At 40.7% G+C, this 25,847-nt stretch overlaps 1 protein-coding gene across 1 annotated transcript; it reads left to right on the top strand.

Annotated features, from left to right (window-relative positions):
• Window positions 1-17,596: 17,596 nt before the first annotated feature.
• On the top strand, window positions 17,597-18,244 carry LOC142163381 (uncharacterized). Its single transcript, XM_075220661.1, has 2 exons — window positions 17,597-17,785; window positions 17,873-18,244. The coding sequence occupies exons 1-2, from the start codon at window positions 17,597-17,599 to the stop codon at window positions 18,242-18,244; spliced, it is 561 nt and encodes a 186-aa protein (XP_075076762.1).
• Window positions 18,245-25,847: the final 7,603 nt, after the last annotated feature.

The raw sequence follows: 25,847 nt of genomic DNA, 5'->3' as shown, positions 1-25,847 counted from the left end.
ATTTAGGCTTAGTCTCCGAGTCAGGCTTCGGCTCGAGCCTCCTTGCCTTTGCATTTTCTGTGCCCATACGGGTAGGTAGTATTTGCTTTTATCTCCTGCCCCTGGAAATTTGCCGTTCCAATAATTTTGGGTCCAGTCTCCTAGTCGCATTGTGACTCGAGCTTCAATTGACCTTCAAGCTATTTCCTGCCTGCATGGGCGGATGATGATGGCCCTTTGTGTTTTAGGTTGAAGTGAACTTACGGGCGTGTGACCCGGAGGTTTACTCGGCCGGCGACAGTGGCACTTATGCCGTGCCCTTAGGCACATTACAGTTTTTGGGTCCAATCTCCGAGTCATGTTGCGATTCGAGCTGTAATTGACCCTTAAAATTTTTTTGAGTTTCTGGTCGGCGACGGTGGCACTTATGTTGTTCCCTTAGGCACATTACAGTTTTCGGGTCCAGTCTCCGAGTCGCATTGCGATTCGAGTTGTAATCGACCCTTAAATTTCTTTTAGTTTTTGGCCAGAGATGGTGGCACTTATGCCACTTGGTCGTTGAGACCTTTCAGTATGTGCCCCAGAGGCTTGCATAGTTAACTATTTTATATCCGGTCTCCGAATTGGGTTACGATTAGAGCTCATTTTAATCCTCAAGTTGTCAAAAAAAATTTTAGCTGGCAACAATGGCTCTTACGCTGTTTGGTCGTAGAGACCTTTCAATATGAGGCTCATAGGCTTGCTTAGCTAGCGATAATGGCTCTTATGCTGTTTTTGCCCGTGGGCTTTTTTGTAGTCTTTGTTTTCGCTCGTTAATGTCTTTTAGAGTATTTTTGTCTGACCCGTCTTCGGTTTCAAAGGAACCTCGATTTCAAGTCGTTGTCGGCAATGTTTCGAGCACCTCGTAAGGTTCATAGCTCGTAGGTTGAGTAGATCGACGCTATTGCGATTTGGAGCCGACATGGTCGGAGCTCATTTTTTCCTGTTAGGGAAGCTTGTTTTAACCGGTTCTTTCCAAAGTATATTCGAAGTAGTGGCCTATGATATTTAGCGACAGTCGGGCGTCCCTAAGTCACGTTATTTTGGTTGTATCAGCCGTTTTAACTGTAGTCATGTGCATTTGGCCGTAGCCATTTTTTATCCCAAGTGATAGTTTAGGCTTCTACACCGAGGGTATGCCCTTTAGGGATTCTTACAAATGTGGTGTATAGCCTAAACTTCAGGATTTTCATGCCTGTTGAGGTCTTATAGTTTGCCATGCCTATTGAGATCTTATAGTTTATCATGCCTATTGAGGTCTTACAATTTGTGTGATATAGAATAGATATGGCTATGCCGAGTCTGCCCGCTAGGGTCTTACAGTTTCGGATTTTTCAGTGTATGGTGATTGGCGATAGTTTCCAAGTCATCGAGTTTGTTTAAGCTTGAAGATCGCTTCTCGCAAACTCGGAGTTGCATTGTGAGGGCTTTGTGAGCCCGGGGTTCCGACCCTGGGGTTGTGTGGGCGCTGAATCGTTTAAGTCTCCGAGTATCTCGGGACGTATTTGGCGGGGAGGCTTCTGTCGAGAGTATACTGTGATTTTCCCTTTTGGAGAATGAGATGTTTGGAAGATATCCTCTGATCCATTGGCGCAATACACGTGTTGTTGTGGTGAGTCGATCTATTTTTAGGTCGAGCTTGGTTGCTCCGATGATTTTCACTTTGCCGTAGTCTGAGAAGGAGCCTTTCTCTTTTTTCATGGAAAAAGGGGTATTTTTTGATTGCCCGATATAATAGTACATGCTCCCACTTTGGCGGAGTCTGATTACATCGACCGTTTGGCCCGATACATCGTCTCCCTGTAGGAACCTTTGCTTGGCTGTTTCCCCACCTCCTTCGAATCGGGTGGCTTCCAGGGGGAATGCCCCTCGCCGCTTGAAAGTTGGCCATAAGGGTGGCTTCGAGCAATTCGTGGAGTTTCCCCTTTAGGCAGCTTTGCAGACGTTGCCTCATTAAAAACCTTGCCGGTAAAAACCCTTTTTTTTTAGATAAAAACTCGGTCGAAGGAAAAGAGTGCAACGGGCGCGCTTTTGAGGGTCTCGAGGCCTCCTGATAGTGTTAGCATTCTGGTATCTCCGGTATAGTGCCTGCACAAGGGTTAGTTCTTAATCCGAAATGAAACAAAAGGAATGGTTGTACCTTGAACGAGATATGCTGGTGGCGCCTTGAGATTGGCTTATTATGACCACCCGAGGGCGGACATGCGATGCAGATTTCTACTTCATGTTGTCAAACCCAACCAGGGTTGAGACTTGATTCGTCCGCTGGCTTATATGGGAGCGGGGGTATGGGCACTCATAACACGTCGTGTGTTGCAAACATCTCCCTTGCCGCGTGTTGTTCCCCATAGATGATTTCGACCCCGTCCTTTGTCGAGAATTTTATCATCTGGTGGAGGGTGGATGGTACTGCTCTCATGCAGTGTATCCACGGTCGCCCAAACAAGGCGTTATACCTCATATCTCCCTCGATTACATAGAATTTGGTGTCTTGGGTTGTGCCGGCCACGGTAATCGAAAGGACAATTTCTCCTTTCGTTGTTTCGCTCGCCATGCTGAACCTATTGAGGACCCGAGTTGCGGGAACGATACATTCGAGCAGTCCGAGCTGTTCTATCACCCTGGACCTGATAATATTGGTCGAGCTACCTAGATCCACGAGTACATGTTTTATCTGAAAAGAATTTACAAGAAAGGAGATTACCAGGGCATCATTGTGGGGTTGAGATAGGGCCTCAATATCTTCTTCGCTGAACGTGAGGGCGTCTTCGGGGATATATCCCTGAGTCCGTTTTTCCCTGGTGATGGATATTTTTGTTCTCCTCATCACGAGTTCTTGCGGTGCATCGGCGCCCCCCATGATCATGTGGATGATGTGTTGCGGTTCGTTTGCCTCGTTCTTCTTGGTTGCCTCCCTATCTCGAAACTAATTTTTGGCCCGATCGCTAAGGAATTCACGAAGGTGCCCTTTGTTGAGTAACCGGGCCACTTCTTCTCGTAGTTGAAGGAATCCTCGGTCCTGTGACCGTGTGTGTTGTGGAACTGACACACTCAGTTGTAATTTCTCTTTGAAGGGTCAATTGTATTGCCAATAGCGAACACGGTGTCTGATATGTCGATGCTGAAGTTGTATTTCGATAAGTGGGGCATGTTTGTCAGCACCATATTCCGATCGAACCTGGTTCTGTTGACGAGCCCCCGAGGAACCTGTCCTCGATCTATCCTCCGATCGTTATGGGGTAGGTTGTGCCTCGGGGCGTTTCTTCTGTCTTCATGGTATGGTTGGTACCTTTCTTTGCTTGGTTATGACTCTTTTGTCAGGAGTCTGTTTGGGTATACTAAGCCTGAAGGGGCTCCCAACTGGTCATCCTCGGGCCTGATCTTTGACTGGTATCGGTTGTGAACGTCCGACCAAGTCACATCCGAATATTAGATTAGATTCTGCTTCAGCTATATTGAAGCCATCGAGCTTCGTTCGTTAAGGCCTTAGGTGAAGGACTACACCTCCCAATCGTCAGAGACTGGTGGCAGCTCCATCCGTTCCATCTGGAAGTGGGATACGAATTCTCGCAACATCTCGTTCTCTCTTTCTACTTGATTTTGAAAACGTCGGATTTCCTCGTTGCTACCTTGATGGCTCCGGCATGTGCTTTTACAAAGGAGTCTGCTAGCATGGCGAACAAATCTATGGAGTTGGGAGCCAAGTTATGGTACCACATCACGGTCCCCTTTGAAAGCGTTTCTCCGAATTTTTTCAGCAACACGAACTCGATCTCGTCATTTTTTATGTCGTTTCCTTTTACTGCGCAGGTGTAAGTAGTGACGTGTTCGTTAGGGTCGGAGGTGCCATTGTACTTGGGGAGTTCCGACATTCTAAATTTTTTCGGGATAGGCTTCGGGGCTTCTTCCTCGGGGAATGGCCTCTGAATGAACTTCTTTGAATCCAAACCTTTGAGGACCGGGGGCGCATCTAGGATCTGGTCGACCCTGGAGGTCTAGGTTTCGAATATTTTGTCGTTGGCTGCAATCATTCTCTCACTTGATTTGATCCTTTTTGGTGATGTCCTCGAGCATTTTTACGATGGTGGGGTCAGCCATTGACCCGTTGTTGCTTGACCTTTCGAGTGCTCGCTCGGCGGGGAGAGCCGTCTATGGCGCCGTTGTGCTGGGGGTTCTCAGATGACTTTGCACCTGAGCAATGGCCAGTTGTTGTGCCTACAACATTTCAAAAATAACATGAATACTAGCTTCCTGTTCTTCCCGGGCCTGGGTTTTTTTAGCTTCCTGTTGGTCGTTGTGTCGTACGCTCCTATCAGTGTGAGAAGTTTCGTCGACTTGTTGTGTGTCCTGTGAATCTACGTCCGCTAGGACCGGTCCGGGAGCAATATCAGGATTCCGCGGAGGTGCTCCAAGGACCAGGAAAGCCACGCCATTTTTCCCGTGATTTTCGAGGTTGTCGTTCTCAACTGCGTTTATCGAGCCGGACATTTTGGCCTAAAGTCAAAGAATCTTGGACAAGAAAAAGTGTGAAAGCTGATGTGTATTTGTGTAATGAAAACCAGCAAGAAAATAATCACTATTATTTTTAGCCCCACGGTGGGCGCCAAACTATTTACCGTGAAAATGGTAACAACAATTAAATTTGTAAATGGGATTCTAAAAATACGTGATCTATTCTCGAACTAGTTGTTAGAGCAGTTAATGCTAAGAATGCTAAGTTTAACGATGAAATGCGGGGTAAAAAGAGGCAGTAACTAAACCGAAGGTGGGGGCTGTTTCCCGGATGCAGAAATGGTCGATGGGACCTCGGGGTCGGCGTTAGTATCGATCTCGAACTATTGGGGATAGGATAATAGTTAAAGATATAATTAGACAAGGCTCTTTCGGCCGATATTAAGTTATATAATAAAGAACAAGTTAAGAGGCGATGAATACGGAGATGGCCTCGAGCCAACACCAAGTGATAAACAAGAAGAATGACCGAAGATAAATGGCTTTAAGCCAAGGGGAATAAGCAAATTAGAGAAGAGAGGAAGAGAGAAAATATTATTTCCCTTGAGTATGATCATTGAAGCTGCCCTACAAGATGTTGGTGACCCCCTTTTTATAGGAAGGGGACGCCCAAACTAAGTACAAAATGTGTAGTATGACAAAAGAGAATGATATGTGACAGCCTGTTAGCCTTACGTCGCATGTGGGCTGACGTCGAGCTGCTTGAGTAGATTTGATCGACCCTGGATGAATTCCTCAGGGGGATTCCTGCGTTTGTCGGGGCTTCAATCCGATGTTATTCTCGGTAGGGAATCGACAGGTTTCGTGGAAAGCGACTGACCTGAGATCCCGTGTTTCCGGGGTCACTCTTCGAAGCATTATGTCAAGGGGAAATCGGTCCCCCGGATTTCACTGCATACACTCCCCTTTTTCCTCCTTCTTTTAGCCAATCTCTAAGCCTCACTTTATGAACATATACAGAATTATGACAAGCTATCCCTCAAGGCATCTATAGGCATACGGAAGTTCTTCACTTGGTACTTTGTTGAACTTACGAGTATTGATATATCTTGTTTCATAGCCTCAGATATCTATCCTTATGGCTTTGCTGCATCTAGGTAGGTCAAACTATACCATAACTGCAGGGCAGCAAGTGCAAGTAGGGAACAAATTTGCACTGTTGGGAGTTGAGGAAGAGGCAACAGATGATGCTAATGAGATGCAGAACCATGTTCAAGCAAAGGAAATTTCAGGTGTAGGTCAAAGGGCATTGCAGGGTAATCAACTAGCAGTAATTGAGGAGGTGTAGGAAGTCATTTAGTTGGATAAAGCTTCTCATGTTAAAGGAGGAAATCAAGGCAAACAGCACAGTCCTAAGAAGAATCATACTGGCAGTGGGAAAAGGCTGAATCCTTTAGCTCCTAAGTTTAACCCTATAGCAGATGGGCAGCAGGTAGTTAAAGAAGGGATAAGGCCTAATGAAACAACAACTGACTGGGTTCAGAGAACATTTGGAGGGAATGTTGTAGGTATTAATACCTCGTGTCAAGACATCCCATCTCAAGATACTAGAGTGGAAGGAGAATTAGCTAAAAACACAGCAAATCTGAATGTTGTTGTTACAGCTGTGTCAAGGAATGAAGAATTTCAAAACAATGAAAGAGTTCAATAGTCAGGAGGTAGGTTGTGGTCCAACCAAATTAAAGAAGATCCAGATGAAGGGGTAGTTCCTGATGGGATGCAAGCTGAGAGGGATTCTGATGTTGATGTACAAGAGGAGAAACAAAGTGTAAATGGAGATGAAATCAAGAACACTGATGATGAGGGGTTGACCAATGCAGATGATGTATAAAGCAAGAAGGATAACAGTAATAAAGGCCAAACAATTGCTGAAGATCCCAATGTAAGTACAGTAAATCCTAAAGACATGGATGTGAATATGGGAGATCCAGGTGGAACTGGGAAGCAAATGTCATCATAGAAGGAAGGTAGGGAGAGTGCAACATCTGGAACTAAGCAGTTGGCTAATGCTCAATTAGCAACTGGTGATAGGAGCACTGTTCCATTGGGAGTTAGTCAAGAGAGGTAGCAGAACAGACTTGTAGATCAAGCTTTGAAATTTAGAACCAAGAGGTCCAACATGCAGATAACAGCAGAAGGTGATGATGAAGGAGGAGAGGAGCATAGGGAAACAACAAGTGTTGATTATGATGATGAATCAATTGCTCAGAATTTTTGAAATGTTGCCAGGAAAGGAGATCTTTCTCCCAGACATTTGGAAAAGGTAAAATCAGCAGCTAAAGGAAAAAAGAAGGCACCAAAGGATACTTCCAGTTTATGCAAACTAGAAGAACACTTACTAAGTTCAGTGAGAGGCAATCATATGGAATGTAAGGTCAATGATTATGATGCAAGCCTTCGAAAGGCTTATCACAATGCATAGAAGACATCATCTTGAATTTATAGGCATCCTAGAACCAATGCAACAGCCAAGAAAAATGGAGGGCTACAGAAGGAGGATTGGCCTAGCTACAGCTGTGGTGAATGTTTCTAACAAGATATAGGCATTTATTGATGAAGTCTATGAAGTTTCAATAGTATATAATATGGTGTAGTAGTTGACACTGAGGTTATTTCATACAGAAACTCATGTAGAGCTAATGCTTACTTTAGTATATGCAAAGTGTGATACTATAGAGAGGATAGAACTTTGGGACTCTTTGTATGCTATGGCTAGAGACATGACAATTCCATGGCTTGTGGGGTGATTTCAATGTAATATGGGATGAAGAAGAAAAATTTGGAGGTTTACCAGTATCTCTAAACGAAATTGATGATTTTAGACATTGCATTACCACATGTAACCTCTCAGATCTTGGTTTTAAAGGCAGCATTTTTACATGGTGGAATGGCAGGGCAGAGGAAGATTGTATTTTCAAGAGGCTAGATCGATGTCTTGTAAACTTAGAGTTTCAGCAGATATTCCCAGGTGTAGAAATCACTCATTTATCTAAGATAGGATCTAATCATTGTCCTATGCTTATAAAGTGTGATATTGAAGCACCTCCAATTAATAAACCTTTTAGATTTCTCAATTTCTGTGTGAAGCATGAGAATTTTAAATCAGTAGTGAAGGCTAATTGGCAGGCAGATTTTAGTGCAGATCCATTCATTCTATTCAATCATAAATTGAAGAAACTTAAGAAAGCATTGTCTAGTTGGAGTAAATCTACTTATAGGGATATATTCTAGAGGATTGCAAGCTTGGAAGAAGTGGTTCTGGTACGTGAGTGGCAATTTAAAGTAAGTCCAACTCAACAGAATAAGGAAAGGTTACACTTACTACAAGCTCAGCTCATTAGATATCTTGCAATTGAAGAAGCCTTTTGGAAGCAAAAATATGGTATGGCATGGTTTAAGGAGGGTAATAGGAATACTAAGTTCTTTCATGCCCAAGTGAATGGTAGAAGGAAAATATTGAAGTTTAAGATAATTCAAAATAGTATGGGCAACTCATTAGAGGAGGAACAACTAATAGCAGAAGAGGCTGTCAACTTCTTTCAGGATCAGTTCACAGAATATGAGGTTCCATCAGCTTTTGATATCATTGATCAAGTACCATGTTTGGTAAATGGGGAGCAGAATGCAAAGTTAACTAGCATGGCAACTACAGAAGAGATCAAGGCAACAGTTTTTAGCCTTAATGGTGAATCTACAGGTGGTCCAGATAGGTTTACAGGAGCTTTTTATCATGCATATTGGGACATCATTGGTGAAGAGATAGTTAATATGGTCAGGGCATTTTTCTGTGGCAGGCAACTACCAAAGTGTGTGACCCATACAAATTTGGTGCTCTTACCAAAGAAGAATGAAATAGTCAGCTTTTCAGACATGAGGCCTATAAGCTTAAGTAACTTTGTCAACAAAATTTTCTCAAGGGTGATTCATGAGAGGTTGGTTGAGTTACTTCCTAATTTGATTTCTGAGAAACAAGCAGGCTTTGTGAAAGGAAGAAGTATTGTAGAAAATGTGCTACTAACTCAAGAAAGAAAAACAGATATCAGACTAAGAACAAAAGTTGGACCAAATGTAGTGATTAAGGTAGATATGATGAAAGCCTATGATAGGCTACCATGGTTATTTCTGACTAAAATGTTGAGGAAGCTGGGGTTCAGTGAGAGGTTCATTGGCTTGTTGTATAATATTTTTGGGAATAATTGGTACTCTGTGCTTGTAAATGGATAATCTCATGGTTTCTTTAAGTCATCAAGGGGGGTTAAACAAGGTGATCCACTCTCACCTACATTGTTTATATTGGCAGCAGAGGCATTATCGAGGGGTCTGAATGTTTTACACTCGAACCTATATTTTTGTAGATTTGGAATGCCCAAATGGAGTCCAAAAATCAACCACCTGGCATATGTATATGATACAATCATTTTCTCTTCTTCTGATGCTACTTCCCTACAGTTGGTGATGAAGGTGTTGAATGCATATGAAGCAGCATCTGGGCAGAAGGTAAATAAAGGAAATTCAGATGTGTACATGAACCATTCTACTAGTATGGAAGTGGTTAGCAAGGTAGAGAGGATTACAGGAATTGGGAGGTAGAATTTCCCTTTCTCATATCTTGGCTGCCCTATCTTCTATTCAAGAAGGAGGATGGACTACTATGAAGGACTTATTACCAAAGTTCTTGACAAGCTACAGTCATGGAAAGGGAAACTACTATCAATAGAAGGAAGGGCAGTACTAATTGCTCATGTACTGCAGAGCATGCCAATTCATCTGCTATCTGTTGTGAACCCTCCAGGTTATGTAATAAAAAAGCTTCATAAGTTTTTTGCTCAATTCTTTTGGAGCTGTTCTCTTGGAGGAAGCAGTAGGCATTGGGCATCATGGAATACCTTATGTATGCCTTGTGAAGAAGGAGGACTAGGCTTCAGATCACTACATGATGTTTCAAGAGCACTCTTCTGTAAGTTGTGGTGGAATTTTCGCACAAAACCAAGCCTTTGGAGCTCATTCATGATCCAGAAGTACTGTAAAAAACTTAATGCAGTGATTGTTCCATGGAAGAAATGTTCACATGTTTGGAGGAAGATGTTAGAGTGAAGAGAAGTTATAGAACACCAAATTAAGTGGCATCCAAAAATGGGATCTTCTCTTTTTTAGTTTGATAATTGGACAGGCTTGGGGGCATTGTACTTTCTTGTTCCTCCTGAGTTTGGAATAGATGAGAACACTCACAATGTGTATGATGTTATGGCAGAAGGTGGATGGAATGTAGAGAAGCTGATGGAAATTTTAGCTGAAGAGTATGCAACTCACATTATAGAAAGTACCAGACCTCCAGTTGTGGAAGCTGACATTGATATACCATATTGAATGCTAGAGCCTAGAGGTCATTTTACTGTAAGGTCTACTTGGGAATATGTTAGAAGGAGAGATGAGCCTAGAGTAGCTTACAAAATGATATGGGTGAAGGGGCTACCATTCAAAATAGCATTCTTTATGTGGAAGGTGTGGAAAGCTAAGTTACCTCTAGATGACTTTATGCGTAGGCTGGGATTTTTATGCCTTCTAAATGTTGGTGTTGTGCAGAACCTCAACAATAATCTTTGGTACATTTGTTCTTCACATCAAAGGCTGCAGTTGTGGTGTGGAAGTATTTTCTATCTAGAGCAGGCATAGCATTGGAGGGTTTGACACTGTATTATGCTATAACTATGTGCTGGATTGCACAGGTTATTCCTAGGCTTAAACCAATCACGCAAGCCCGGCCTTCTTGCATTGTTATGGGAACTGTGAAAAAGAAGAAATGCTTTAAAAGATGGGGACCAAGTTTCAGTAAGCAGAGTTGATATATCAGGTTTCCACTGCACTGCAATGCCTTGTTCAAACAAGGAAACCTGGGCTACAAGTTCCTCATAGGTGGCAGGATTTGCTAACCATGATGGGGAATTACACTCCAAGGCTGAAATATCAAAAGGTGATATGGGAACATCCAGTGTAGGGCTGGATCAAAGTAAATTCAGATGGTGCATCTAGAGGAAATCCGAGGAGAAGTGCAATTGGCTTCAGTGTGAGAGATGAAAGAGGGGAGATGATTTATGATTTGGGAAGGTATATAGCGGAAGGCACAAACACAGAAGAAGAAGCAACTGCAATTGTGGAAGCTTTGAGGTACTGTAGGATGCACAACTACAATTACATTTGGTTGGAAACAGATTCAATGCTACTAAAAAAACATAGTTGAAGGGGTACGGAAACCACCATGGTGCATAGCTGATCAAGTGGAGGAAATTATGCAGATGAAGGAGGGAATTGGTTTCAAAATCACTCATATATTCAGAGAGGGCAATAGATTGGCAGATCATCTTCGCAATTATGCTCTTGAAGAGGGAACAATGGAGTGTCATGACTTTTGGCAGCTAGATTCACAAGGCAGAAGATTGGTGAATGAGAATAAGATGCAATGTCCATACATTCGAGTAAGGGTGGCAAGGAATTAAGGAGGGAAAAGAGAGCAATGGAGAGAAAGATCACTGGTGCATATATGATATATCAACATACTCAAATCCTTATGGAAGAGAGTATGTTGATGATTTTTTACACTAACATCGTGTTCTTTTATGCAGGAAAAGCTACTGTCTCTATGCCCTACTATTTAAGGAACTTCCAGTTGGTGGTATCAGTACTATGTACTCATTCTATTGAAAGAGAATTGAAAGCAGGCATAAGCATAGAAGCGGGAGAATCACATTGCTGCCCAGGTATAATATAATATGCAGGGGTGTTAAATATCAAAATCTAGGAGCAACGGAGGAGTCATGGAAGGATAGACATACACATAGAAATACTTCTGACATACAAGAGGAGAGGCACACAAATCTCCAGGTGAAACAACTATGGAACTCACACGTAAAGCTCATCAAAGTAGGCAGGTTCCGTTTGTACATGCCCAGTACATGGAGGACTATATCATGGATGCGTGTGAAAATTATGGGGTGAGGGACAAAAATGGGGATAGCATAGCAACACATACAGGGAGTCAGGCAAGAGTAAGGAAGCAATACATGGCTTATGTGGCAAAATTTATTTTTTTCATAGATAGAAGTTAGAGGTCAGGTACAAGGTTTTGGAGAGCAAAAAAAGGGGCCAAAAGAGATGATATGGAACAAAATAACAATACATAGTAGGTATTCATTATGTCAGAAGTGGTTTGGCACAGAAATAATACCTAACTATAGGTGGAAGTCACAGAAGAGAAGCCTCACAATTGACACACAACAAATGCTCCCCAGTTTTTCATTGACGATGCAGGGATTTTCAGTAAATTATACGAAGGTTTTGAGGTGCATTAAAGGGTCTAGGTCAGCATCTACAACAAGAAGGATATGCAAAGGTGACGATTGGGAAAGAAAATAACAGATTCATACATGGAATATGCCAGAAAATAGGGTGCAAAAATGCAGGAACACCACAATGATTTGTTGCTGGATAGAGCTGGGAAACCACACTTTGGCAAATAGGAGGACAAAAACAAGAGGCTGCAAATGCTACAAATATGAGAAATATAGAGCAGCAAAGGAATGGAGATATACAATACTCAAGCAATACATATCCATGGCTCACAATGGTGCAAATTCAGAAAATGGCTACATGTGTAATGGGCTTGTTTTTATGCATTATTTAGATTTTACATTTCATAATTTGGTAGAATTCATTATAATATCAGTTTTGGGTACCATAAGCTCAAAATTTGTAATAGGACGTATATACTAGACATACATTATCGTCTTACTCTTTGTAAGACAACATGCTACTGTGTTTTATTTTTTTATTTTGATATATATAAAAACTAGCCCTAGGCACCTTGCCTAGTGGATTATAAAAAAAATACACAGCAAAACCCTAAACCCTAAACCCAAAACATGCGCAGGTCTTTCGTGCACTTCCATGGCCAATCCGGCCGATGGCTAGCCACCAACAATGGTCGGGCTGCCTCCCCAACCACCCCCGGCATTGCCCAACCTTTCACGACTCCAAACAATACTCCACAGCCCTTGGACTACGCAAAAGCAGTGAAACCTACGTCCAGTAATAACGTACTGCATGATCGAGCAGCAGCAGTTGATCCAATCCTTTTTAGACGAGCTATATTCCTACAGAGACAGCCATTAGTGCAGTTTACTGAAGCCGAGGTTGATCGTATGAATATCATTGAAGGTCTCCAGTATGCAGTGGTGTGCAAGTTTTCCTATGGATGGCCTGAGCTCAATGAAATACGTCGCATTGTTCCTATACAGTGTGGTATTAAAGGTGAATGCAACATTGGCTATTTACGTGATAGACATATTTTGATACGACTGACCTTATGGCAAGACTTCATAGATTTTTCATCAACAGTTGTGTATTATGTCAAGAATAAGTTTGGAGAGGAATATCAATTGAACCTTGATATATGATGCAAAATTCAAGGTTGGAGAGGAAACACCAAAGGTAATGGCTTGGATATCTTTCCCTAATCTATTGCCAACTTACTTTATCAAAGAATGCCCGTTTTCACTAGCTTCTGCAGTAGGAAAGCCACTTCATCTGGATTTGGCTACTGTGAATAAAACTAGGCCTAGTTGTGCTCGTGTGAAAGTGCTTGTTGATCTGTTATCTGACCTCCCTAATAAGGTTCGTATGGACATTGTGAATGAAGCAACTGGAGATGTTAGAACTGAATGGGTTACTATAAAATATGATTACTTGCCTAAGTATGGTAAGGAATCTAAATTGCAAGGACATGACATGTTAGAATGCTGGAGGATCAATCCAGAATTTATGGCAAATAAGAATGTGGAGCAGCAGGTTAATAATGCAGTAGAAAAGGGAGCCAATAATCAACAAGGCAAATGAGCAGCTCCTTTGATGATCCTATCAAATGGTAAGGTAGTTGGTGATGTTGGTGCACAGTGCAAAGAAGTGAGGGACAATAGAGGAAACGCAAAGGAAAAGGTGCCTGAAGGTGTGACTAAAACTGGCCAACAAATTGTACTAGTAGAACAACAAAATTCTATGGTTCCTCAGTAGGTACAAACAAACAATCAGTTTGCTATTTTAGAAGTGGAGAATAGTGAAGATAATGAGAATAATCAGATAGTATTGGTGGAGGTAGAAATGCACAAAGAGGAGTTCATAATACTAGGGAAACTGTGGAATTAAATCCAGCAGCTCCAGCTTTTATTCTCAATTCTCCTGGGACTGACAAGGCCTAAAAAGGGAGTAATAGGGGTACAAATGCAGCAACACAAAACCTTGATCTAGTTTTTCCAACAGGCAATTCCAATCCAGTAAAGATTAATAAGCACAGATAAAGAGAAGAAGCAAGAAGTAAAGAGAAAAGGGCTACTGATCAGCAAAATAAAGAGACTACTGCACAATGGGTAAATATGGCTTTTATTGGTAATATGGTTGCAACCAACACCTCCTTCCAAGACATCCCATCTCAGGACACTAGAGTGGAAGGACAATTAGCAAAATTCAAGGATAATGAATTCATTGTTGATGCAGATTTTGAAAAATTTAAGAGCAATGAGAGGGTAAAGTGGAAAGGAGGAAGGCTATGGAATCAACAGACAGAGGAAGATTCAGAGGAGGGAGACATTCCTGAAGAAATGCAAAGTGAGGAAGAGGCAGGTGGAGATGAAAGAGAAGATGATGATCAAAGTGTAAATGGTACTGTCAAGATTGTAAAAAACACCACTGATGGCCAGAAATAAGTTAATGTAATGATTGATCCCATTATACAAGGAAACACCATGATGAATCAGCCAAACTCTAAAGGTAATGAGGTACAGGAAGGGATAAATAAAGAAGTGGACAGTACTGCAATTGATCATGAAGGGACAAAAGAAGATCAAACAGCTGAAGCTAAATCATAGGAGGAGGCATATGCAGGATCCAAAGTGCAGGACACAGCTGAGAACATTGTTCCATTGATCCTGGCACAGAAAAATCAAGGGGAGTAAGCTATGGTCTCTGCACCAAACAATACACAGGTGATAAATACAGCAGGTGATATAGATGTGGGGAATCAGATGGAGGATGCAAAGCAAATAGGTAGAGACATGAATGAAGAATCTACTACTCAGAATTTTTTTAACATAGCCAAGCAAGGTGATCTTTCTCCAAGCATCTAGAGAAAGTCATGTCTGCAGCCAAAGGAAAAAAAAAGCAAAATAAGGAACAGTCCACTACCCCAACAGGTGGAGTACAAACAAGAAGAACATTGTTTAAATCACTAAATCAGTAATGGATGCTATTATATGGAATGTTAGATTATTGAATACAATGCAAGCTTTTGAGAGGCTTATTACAATGCTAAGAAAACACCACTTTGAATTTATAGGAATATTGGAACCAATGCAGCAAGCTACTAAGATGGAAAGGTACAGAAAAAGAATTGGTTTGGCACAAGCTGTGATGAATGTTTCAAACAAGATCTGGGCTTTTATAGATGAAGTTTTTGAGGTTTCTATATTGTATAACATGGTTCAATAACTTACTCTCAGGCTTTTTCATACAGAATCACATGTGGAGCTCATCCTCACATTGATTTATGCTAAATATGATGCAATTGAGAGGATTGAATTATAGGATTCTTTGTGTGCAATGGCTAGGGATATGATTACTCCATGGATTGTAGGGGGGAGATTTTAATATAATTTGGGATGATGAGGAAAAGTTTGGGGGACTGCCTGTTCATATTAATGAAGTGGATGATTTTAGACATTGTATAAATATATGTTGCTTATCAGATCTTGGATTTAAAGGGAGCACTTTTACTTGGTGGAATGGCAGAGCTGAGGAGGACTGCATATTTAAAAGATTAGATCGATGTCTTGCTAATATGGAGTTTTAGCAAACTTTTCCAGGTTTGGAAGTAACCCATCTATCCAAAATAGGTTCTTATCATTGCCCTATGCTACTAAAGTGTGATATAGAATCTGCACCTATTAAAAAAATCCTTCAGATCTCTTAACTTCTGGATTAAGCATGCATCTTTTAAAGTAGTTAGGGAGAATTGGAAGATAAATTTTGAAGCAAATCCCTTTCATTCTCTTTAACTACAAACATAAGAAGTTAAAAGAAGGTATTGTGCACATGGAGTAAAGCAATTTTTGGGGAAATTTTTCAGAAGATTGCTAGTATGGAAGAAGTGGTTTTAGTGCATGAGAGGCAGTTTGAAGCATATCCTACGCAGGCAAACAGGGAAAGACGGCAGAGAGTTCAAGCTGAGCTTATCAGATACCTTTCTTTGGAAGAGGAATTCCAGAAACAAAAGTCAGGCATGACATGGTTTAAGGAGGGTGACAAGAATACAAAGTTTTTTCAAGCTCAAGTTAATGGTCGAAGGAAAAGACTTCAGCTCAAAAGAATACAAGACAACAGTGGTAATTGGATTGAAGAGGAGGACCAGATAACAGAAGCAGCTGTTAGTTTCTTTAAGGATCAATTCTGTGAGAGTGTGACTCCTACTAATTTTCACATCATTGATCATGTGCCTAGTTTGATTGATGGGGATCAAAATGCAAAGTTGACATCTCAGCCTACAAAAAGGAAGTAAATAAGGCAGTATTTGGTCTTAATGGTGAGAGTGTAGGAGGTCCAGATGGGTTCACATGTGCTTTTTATCAATCATGTTGGGAAATCATTGAAGATGACATCTATACAATGGTACTGCAATTTTTCAGTGGACAGCAACTACCAAAGTGTGTGACATATACAAATTTGGTGCTCTTGCCAAAGAAAAAGGAGGTTAGTACATTCTCATACATGAGGCCTATTAGCCTTAGTAATTTCATCAATAAAATTTTTTCTAGGGCAATTCATGAAAGACTGGTAGGACTGCTCCCTAACCTGATTTCAGAGGAACAAGCAAGATTTATAAAGGGGAGAAGCATTTTTGAAAATGTGCTCTTAACTCAGGAGATAATTACTGACATTAGGCTAAGAACAAAAGCTGGACCTAATGTAGTGATTAAACTGGATATGACAAAAGCATACGACAGGCTATCATGGTTATTTCTAACTAAGGTGCTAAGGAAAATGAGATCATGTGAAAGGTTCATAGGCTTGATCTTTGATATTGTTGGAAAAAATTGATACTCAGTGCTCATTAATGGTCAGCCTCATGGTTTTTTCAAATCATCAAGGGGAATAAAGTAGGGTGATCCTTTATCACCTACACTTTTTATTCTAGCTGCAGAAGCACTATCTATAGGGCTGAACTTTTTGCATCAGAACTTGTATTTCTGTGGTTCTGGACTGCCTAAATGGAGTCCAAAAATCAATCATCTTGCCTATGAGGATGACATTATATATTCACATCTTCTGATGCCACACCTTTGAGACTAGTAATGAAAGTGTTACATGTTTATGAAGCAGCATATGGGCAGCTTGTGAACAAAAATAAATCAGCTATCTATATGCACCATTTGATAGATTTGGAGGTAGTCAGAAAGCTAGAAAGGACTGGAATTGGAAGGCAGGATTTCCCATTCACATAACTTGGATGTCCATTTTTTGTGCAAGAAGAAAGCTGAAATATTACCAAAGTCTCATCAGTAAGGTACTTGATAAGATGCAGTCATGGAAGGGCAAATTAATTTCAATAGGAGGCAGGGCAGTAATGATATCAAATGTTCTTCAGAGTATGCCCATACACCTACTATCAGCAGTGAATTCTCCCAACTATGTAATAACCAGACTCCATAAGATCTTCGCTCAATTCTTTTTGTGTAGTGCAGTTGGAAGTACTAGCAGGCATTGGGCATCATGGACTATATTATGTATGCCATGTGAGGAAGGAGGAATAGGTTTTCAATCATTGCATGATGTATCAAAGGCACTATTTTGTAAGCTATAGTGGAATTTTCGAACAAGGCCTAGTTTGTGGAGTTCTTTCATGACTCAGAAGTACTATAAAAAATTAAATGCAGTAATAGTTCCATGTAGGGAAGGGTCACACATTTGGAGGAAGATGTTGGAATGTTGGGACATAATTGAGCACCAAATCACCTGGCATCCAAAAATGGGATCATCAATATTTTGGTTAGACAATTGGATAGGTCTGGGTGCATTATATTTTATTGTTCCTCCTAAATTTGGAATTGATGAAAATGTGCACAATGTGTATGATGTCTTGGAAAATTGGGCTTGGAATGTTGAAAGGCTATTAGAGATATTACTTGAAGAACTTGCACACCACATTGTGCAGAAAGTAAGACCTCTAGTGATGGAAAATGCGCTTGATAGCCCATACTGGATGCTTGAACCTCGTGCACATTTTTCAATGACGTATGCATAGGAATACCTAAGAAGGAGAGATGATCGAAAAGCAGTATACAAAATGATTTGGGTGAAAGGGTTGCCATTTAAAATTGCATTTTTCATGTGGAAGGTATGGAAGGCAAAACTACCTTTGGATGACTTCATGAGAACATTGGGGTATTTTATGCCCTTAAGGTGTTGGTGTTATGCTGAACCAAAAGAGGAATCATTAGTGCATCTGTTCTTTACATCAGCTGCATCTAAAATAGTTTGGAAGTATTTTCTATCAAAGGCAGGAATTTCAATAGAGGGTCTGTCAATGCACCAGGCAATTACAAGGTGTTGGACTGCTATGGTAGTGCCTAGATTGAAGCCAGTAATGCAGTCTTTGCCTTCATGCATCGTATGAGAATTATGGAAGAGAAGGAACAACTTAAAATATGGAGAGGCAGTGTCAACCAACAGAGTGATCTACCAGGTTTTAACAGCATTGCGGCATCTAGTTCGGGTCAGAAAGCCAGGCTTAAAAGTTCCTCATAAGTGGCAGGATCTGGTAACTCTAATGGAAAACTATACCTCTCGGTTGAAATATGAGAAAGTCATTTGGAAACTACCTATGGTGGGTTGGCTGAAAGTTAACACAGATGGGGCATCTAAAGGGAATCCTGGGAGAAGTTCAATTGGTATATGTATTAGGGATGAGGTGGGGGATTTAAAATATGCAATGGGCAAGGAGATCACTGAGGGGTCAAATACAGAAGCAGAAGCAATTGTGGAGGCCCTAAGAATCTGTAGAGCATGTAACTACACGCATATATGGCTACAAACAGATTCAATGCTGATGAAAAACATATGGAAAGGACATGGAAGCCTCCATGGTGCATACAGCAGCTTTTGGAAGGATTTACCTCAAATATCACACACATATATAGAGAGGGAAACAAATTAGCAGATCACCTTGCCAATTAGGCTCTTGAAGAGGGGACAATAGAATGTCATGATTTCTTGCAATTAGATCTACAATGGAGAATATTGGTGAATGAGGATAAAATGCAATGTCCATATATAAGGGTGAAGGTTGCAAGGAACTGAAGGGGGGAAGGAAGAAGAGAGGAAAGGAGAGGAACTGGAGGCTATTCACTTCACTATCATGTTCAAGTCCTAAGGGAGGAGAGCATGGTAACAGCTCTTTTTACCAACAATGGTTTCTTTTTTGCAGGTGAATATGGCATGTCCTTGATCTGTACTTTAATGAAACTCCATGTGGTGGTATTAGTGCCTTGCACTCAACCAACAGGAAGTAAGTTAAAGTCGGGCAAAGACATTGAGGCAAGGACAAACACTCTAAGGTCCATTTTTTTAGTGAGAGGCAGCTACTCTTGGACTGCTATCACAATAGCTTATGCAGTGGTTGGAAATACTCAAATGGAGGCATTACCTCATGCACACAGGAAACATCACAGCTAAGGCTAGACATAGAGATGCAACAGATATCATATACAGTTAAAAGGACCAGTATCAACTGGTACAAAGCTGCAGGACAAGACTGTTGGATAAGGAGTTTGGATACCAGAAACACATACAAAGAGCCAGGCAAGAGAAAAACAACAGAAGCAACACTTGGTACTGAATAGAGATAAAGAAACAAATGTGAAATACAATACAAAACAACACAAAGAAGGCCAAGGAAACAACATGATATGAAGATGGACCAAAAAAGGCAAGATCCTTTGAAATTAAGGAACTTTTGCTATTACATAAGGCTCTTTTTTGCAGGAATCAATAAGGTAACCATGTCCTTACCTATGCCCAAGTCCCAAGTGGTGGTATTAGTACTATGTACTCATTCAAATGGGATGCAAGCTAGGGAAGGCACAAACATGAAAATGGCATCATGGTACAAAATGCAGGATCACCTCTAGATGAGGCACAAGGGAATAGTCATTAGTTTGTGGATGGAGCAGCATGTTTTAACTAGAGGAAGATCATTATCTCAAATATGGATCATAAGGGAATGGTGGACGACAAAATGCATATACAACATAGAATCATGGAGCTGGACAGTGCTAGCAACAGATAATCACGTTGGGACATTGATCTGGATAGAATACTACTGGGCAGTTGGCTATTATGGCAATCAGAGGGCTAAGACAAAAAATTTCATGGAAATGGGCTATTTTTGCAACTTTAGTGAATTATGCACACAACAGTATACTTGGTCCAATTTTGCAAGTGTGGACTTTTATCATGTAGGGCTAGTTTCTATATTGAAAGTTTATATTAGATCATATGTGATATCAATGTTTAGCACCTTACTCAATATTGATAATAGGTGGCATATATTCATCAAAGTTTATCTCTTTCATTATGTAAGACCTCCTGACATTGTTTTTGTTTTTTGTTTTTTATATATATAAAAACTAGCCCTAGGCACTGCCTAGTGGATTGCTTAAAATAAAAATACACAGCCGCCGCCACCACCTCCTAAAACTAGCAACAGCTGGCCTCCCCCCGTCGTCACACCACCCTAACCACCCCAGAAGACCCTTCTCCTCCATCCCTAAAATACCAACCAATGCCCGCCTACAAATGACCACCCCATCTCCACCTCTTTCCGCTGCCAAAACCTAACATACACAACACCAGTGACTGAACCTCTCCACCGCCAGACCCCAGCAGCTGCACCAACATCTTCAGCCTTACTATTGCCATCCCCACCACCAGAGCTCGCTGCAAACTACCGTTGCTCAGCCCCAAAAATCAGTCGCGCTCCACCATTAACACTAAGAGGCAAAACTCGTTTTTACTACCATTTTTGGGTCAAGAGTTCAGAGAGCTCAATGTTTCAGACATTCAAAACTGATTTTGAGTTCAATTTCTAGCCAAGGAAAGGTCCGTTTGAGGTCATCATTCAGGTTTTGGTTGAGGTTTTAGACTGCCGCTTTAATCATCATTTTGAGTCCGAGTCCTATTTTTGGTATATGTACTATTTGCTCCATTTGACCTTTTGTTGGAAGATGTTGTATTAATCAAATTCGTAAGGAAAATTTCTCACTATACGAAAGATTTTGTGTTTCAAATGTTGCACATGAAGATTTGGTTATATAGCTTTGTGTTTGAGCTTTCACCGAATTAAACTCGCTGGTTCGATCTCTACCGTTAAGCTCGTGTTGGATTTTTAAATCGGAGCGTTCTTGAGTTTGTTGGATCGTAGCAGTTTCGGTTTAAGTTCAAGGAGCACGTTCAACTTAGATATAATTAACGTCGAAAGGGTCCTTTCTCTAACTGAGGTTCAATTCTTCAATCCACTACTTATTTTATTCTAGCTTAATGTTAATTGTTTGTTTGGTGGTTTGATATTGTGATTTATTTAATCATTGTCTATGATTTTGAATCTGTTCATTTGGTCACCTGCTCGTATATTACTCGAATTGGGTTATAGTTGAACATGATTTTATCACATTATAGAAATTTGATTGCTGGGTAAATATTAAAAGAGAATTTAAGTTCAAGATAATAATTATTGTTCTTTTATTCTTGTTTTAGTTACTTTTCGAGTAGGAGCATACTTAGGCCGTCATCACCTGGGTAGGCAAACTTTAGGATTGTTGTTGGTTTTGAGGTGAGAGGTCATTCTTTTAGTTAAATTCATTCGGGGAATGCCCCGAAGGATATGTATATATTTTATTCCGGGAAATGCCCCGTAGTATTCTGTAATTGGAGGCCAAAAGTAGAACTTGTAGTGTTTTATTCTTGTTTTATTTTTCTTTATTAGGTGGGGATGACCTTGATCCTCTTATGTGTTAATTTTCCCATTTCTGTGTTCATTACCTTAATTCAAATATTTTAAAAGTCGACTAGATCAAGTATGCAACCGTACTAGTTACGGGACTTGGGGAGTGCCTAACACCTTCTCCTTGAGTCAAATGAACCTCCTTACCCGAATCTCCGGTGTAGACTTAGTTTTGGAGTCCAAAGTGTTTTAAAAGGAAAATCATTTTTAAAAAAAATTGTGTTTAGCACACCGAAACCAATGCCAGGTGGCGACTCTAAAAAGTCCTTTTGAACACAAATATTTGTTCACTTTCAATTTTGAAAACCCTTTCGATCTTCACAAAATCCTTTTATTATTTTAAGAGGGGTTAGTGAAGTGAAAAAAGGGGTGTGACAGCTCTGGCGACTCTGCTAGGGAGTTGCAGGTTCGAGCTAGTACTTGATCTTGTTGGCTTTTTAGGATATTCGGTTGAGCTTTTTATGTGTTTTTTTTGCTTTATTTGATTTTTATTTTATTTATGTCATTTTATTATTGGCCAGTTGCTTATTTGTTTACTGTTTTTCCTTTATGTGTTGCTGCTTTATAAACTGTCATCATTTGCATAAACCTGGGTCTTTTTTTCTACAACAAGTCTTTCGGAGTACGTTTGAGCGTACACGGCCTTTTGTGAGTCACCCGTGTCTTTAGGGGGTGGTGTGGGAGCGTGGTTTGGGTGGATAGCTAGAGCAACCGTCATCGACCACGTGCCACCCCGAATTGCCTTGTCTAGTGAACCCCAAATCTAGGACAGCCTTTAGGTCATGCTTATTTGCATCATGGCATCTACACTTAGCATGTCTCGGTCCTAGGCACCGTGTTCCTTTATAGGAGGCCTATCCAAATTATGTCAAAACGGGCCGAGGCCCAAAAAGATATTTAATCATCCCTATGTGTTACATGCTGCATTCTTTAAGGGTAAAAGGTCATTTGGCGGACCAATGATGGTTGAGGGTAAATGAGAAAGAAACGAGGGTGAAGTATAAAGATGAAGCAAGTAGGGCCAATTATATTTTTCTTTCACAACTTTTTCAAGAAAAGACAAAAAAAATGAAAATGAAAAATCCAAAATGATTTTACATTTTCTATCATTTTTCAAAAAAAAAAACAAAAAATAGTTTTTACAAATTAGTTACATTTTTTATCCCATATCCGATCTTCCTAGTGAGTCTTAGGTTCTTGGCTTCCGGGGTCATAGCCAAATCTTGCATGTTTAGCCACATTTGGCCACATTGGCGTTTTTTGCAAAATAGGGCTATTTTTCTCAAAGAAGTTTGTTATCCCATGTCTTAGATCCCTAAGTCTACAACAAGGTATCCTCTTAGTTTTAAGGTCCATTCATGTTGAATTTGCATGTCTAGCCACTTTTGGGCCATATCGGTTGTTCTTGCAAAATGGGGCCATTTTTGCAAAAGTGGTTCAATGACCCATGTCTTAGAATCTTGAGTCCAAAATTAGGTGTAATGTTACTTTAAGGTCCGTCCTTTTTGAGTTTGCATCTTTAGCCACTTTTGGCCACATCGACCATATTTGCAAAATGGGTCATTTTTGCGAAGTAATTTCTAGGGCCATAATTATTGGGAGTTTGAAGCCATATAAGCCTTAGTTAGGTATTTTCATGTCTTTGAGGTCACCTTTATTGAGTTTACGCTAATAGCAACTCTTGGCCACGTAGGTTAATTTTCAAAAAATAGCCCAATCGTGTCTTGCATGTATCCAATAGGAGGTGTTGTGGTATCGCATAGTATCTCGAGTCACTAACTCTATTTGGTCTGATTTTTATCATTCAGGTATGGATCCATTTCCGGAGCTTGAGCATGATAAATGCCCCAAGTGCATCCAGTTAGGACCATTGCATTTATGAGTTGCTTGAGGATACTTTTTATATTTTGAGTATGTTTTCATATTGTCTTTTATTTTCTAGTTTTGTACAGTAGTATCGAGTCTTTTAGATGGTGTCAGAGTCTTTCATAGTCTAGTTGAGTTCGTCGAGTCTGTTGTTATCATATTTCCCTATTTTGTATGTGAAAACCAAAAAAATTATAAATGAAAAATCCAAAAAGATTTTTATTCTTAGTTTATTTTATCCATCGCTTTTCTAGAACTACGCTTGGTCTGATTCATGTGGAACATGATACGTAGGCAACCAACATAGGGTTCGATCAAATCATTTTTAAAAGTTAAAAAAGGAGAAAAAAGAAGAGAAAAGTTGTGGGATATGAGAAATGAGAGGAAAGAAAGAGCGATAATCAGAAAGAAAAGATATGAAAGAAATGAGCAAATTAAGGAGTGTAAAAGAGGAAAAGAAGAGAAAAAGGGCCAGGAGAGTAAAATTGGGATGATGTCAAATGACCTTGTTACGCTCGAAGTCATTCTAGAACCGTTAATTGTTGTTAGGGGCATTACACGCAATGTGATATTTCTATCTGATAAATGCCCTAACGCTAACATGTTGGCTTTGTTTTGCTCCTCTTTGTTACTTTCGTTGTTATCATAATAGAGGGTGGTTAGTTTGTGGCACTTTGACGATTCATCATACACCACAAGGTCAAAAAGCAAGGTAGCCATGGCTAGCAAAGACTCGGACACATGAGTTGTTGACCCGTTGAGGGAGTTTGTGGAGTCGAAATCTGAATTGAAAGAGGAGGTCCGAAGGTTGAAACATCAGATGGCCGAAATGTATCAGTCTTGGATCAGGGGGCATCCTCCACCTTCATTCTCCACTAACTACACTTAAAACCCTGCAACTATCCCACTGCTATCACAAGCCCAGGTTCCCACTACCGTTGATCCTTCCCCTCAACATGCACCGGGTTTTACCCCTTACCACAACAATCCTAGCACTTCCTCCCAAACTTTCCATGTTCCACCATCCAAAACAACCTCATACCTTGCTCCTACATCTGCTCCTATTTTTGTACCCCCTCCACAAGCTACCATCCACCGATCCTCTAGTGAGCCCCCATTCCAAGCACCAAATACCCAATACTATGCCCCGGAACCTATTTTCAAAGTCTCGGATCCTTACTCCTACACTCCTCATTTTGGGCCTCATGTTGAAATTGAGAAACTACCCAAGAACGCGGAGCAAGAGGAGATATTTAGGAAAGTAAAGAGTCTAGAGCAATTATTGAGAAATATGCTAGGGTTAGGAAGCCAGGTAAGTGTGTCTTATAAGGATTTGTGTTTGTTCCCTGATGTCCAACTACATGCCGGGTTCAAGATGCCCAAGTTTGACTTGTATGACGAACATGGGGATCCTGTAGCTCATTTGAAAGGTTATTGCAGTAAAATTAGAGGCGCTGGGGGAAAAGACGAATTACTGATGGCGTACTTCAGCCATAGTCTAAGTGGGTTAGCTTTAGAATGGTACATCCGCCAGGACGTTAGCAGGTAGTACACATGGGATGATATGACCCATGCCTTTCACCGGCACTTTTAGTATAATATAGAAATTGTCCGGGATCGCATGTCCCTCACCAAGATGGAAAAGAGGCCTAATGAAAGCTTTAGGGAATACATGCTTAGATGGAGAGTACAAGCTGCCCGAGTCAATCCTTTGATAGAAGAAGCTGAGATGGTTGAGTACTTTCTTCAAGCTCAAGAGCCTACTTACTTTGGGAATTTGATCTCGGCTGTGGTTAAGCCTTTTAATGATGTGGTAAAAATGGGAGAAATGGTAGAAAATGGGCTAAAGTCAAGCAAGATCATGAGCTATTCTACTTTAAAATCCACAACACAAGAAATTTAGAATGACACGGGAAGCTTGCTAGGTCAAAAGGAACATGATGATGTTGCCATGGTTGTCTCAGGATCACGACATGGCCCAATGGGTCCACCTCACCAATATACTCGACCCCGACCCCAAACCCAAAGATATCCCCAAGCTCCATATAATCCATCTCAGTATTATCCTCCGATCAATGTCCGGTCATCTGTCCAACCACTAAGACACCCTAGAAGGCGAGCACCAGCACCGTAAAATCTCCACCAGCCTCCACAAAATTTTCAAGTGCCCTATAACCCACATCCAAGCCAAGGGTATAGAGGGGAACAAAGGTTGAAAGATAATTTTACACCAATAGAAAAGTCTATGCAAGCTTGTTTGAGAAATTAAAGCATTATGATATGATTGCACCTATTACTCCAAATCATGTGAACACACATGCAAGAAGCTTTGACCCTTCTAAAAGGTGTGAAT

This window comes from Nicotiana tabacum, chromosome 8 (genome assembly GCF_000715075.1).
Source record: "Nicotiana tabacum cultivar K326 chromosome 8, ASM71507v2, whole genome shotgun sequence".
NCBI classification, from domain to species: Eukaryota; Viridiplantae; Streptophyta; class Magnoliopsida; order Solanales; family Solanaceae; genus Nicotiana; species Nicotiana tabacum.
The sequence above is the reverse complement of the archived record's forward strand: the minus strand, read 5'-3'. Positions and strand labels throughout refer to the sequence as shown.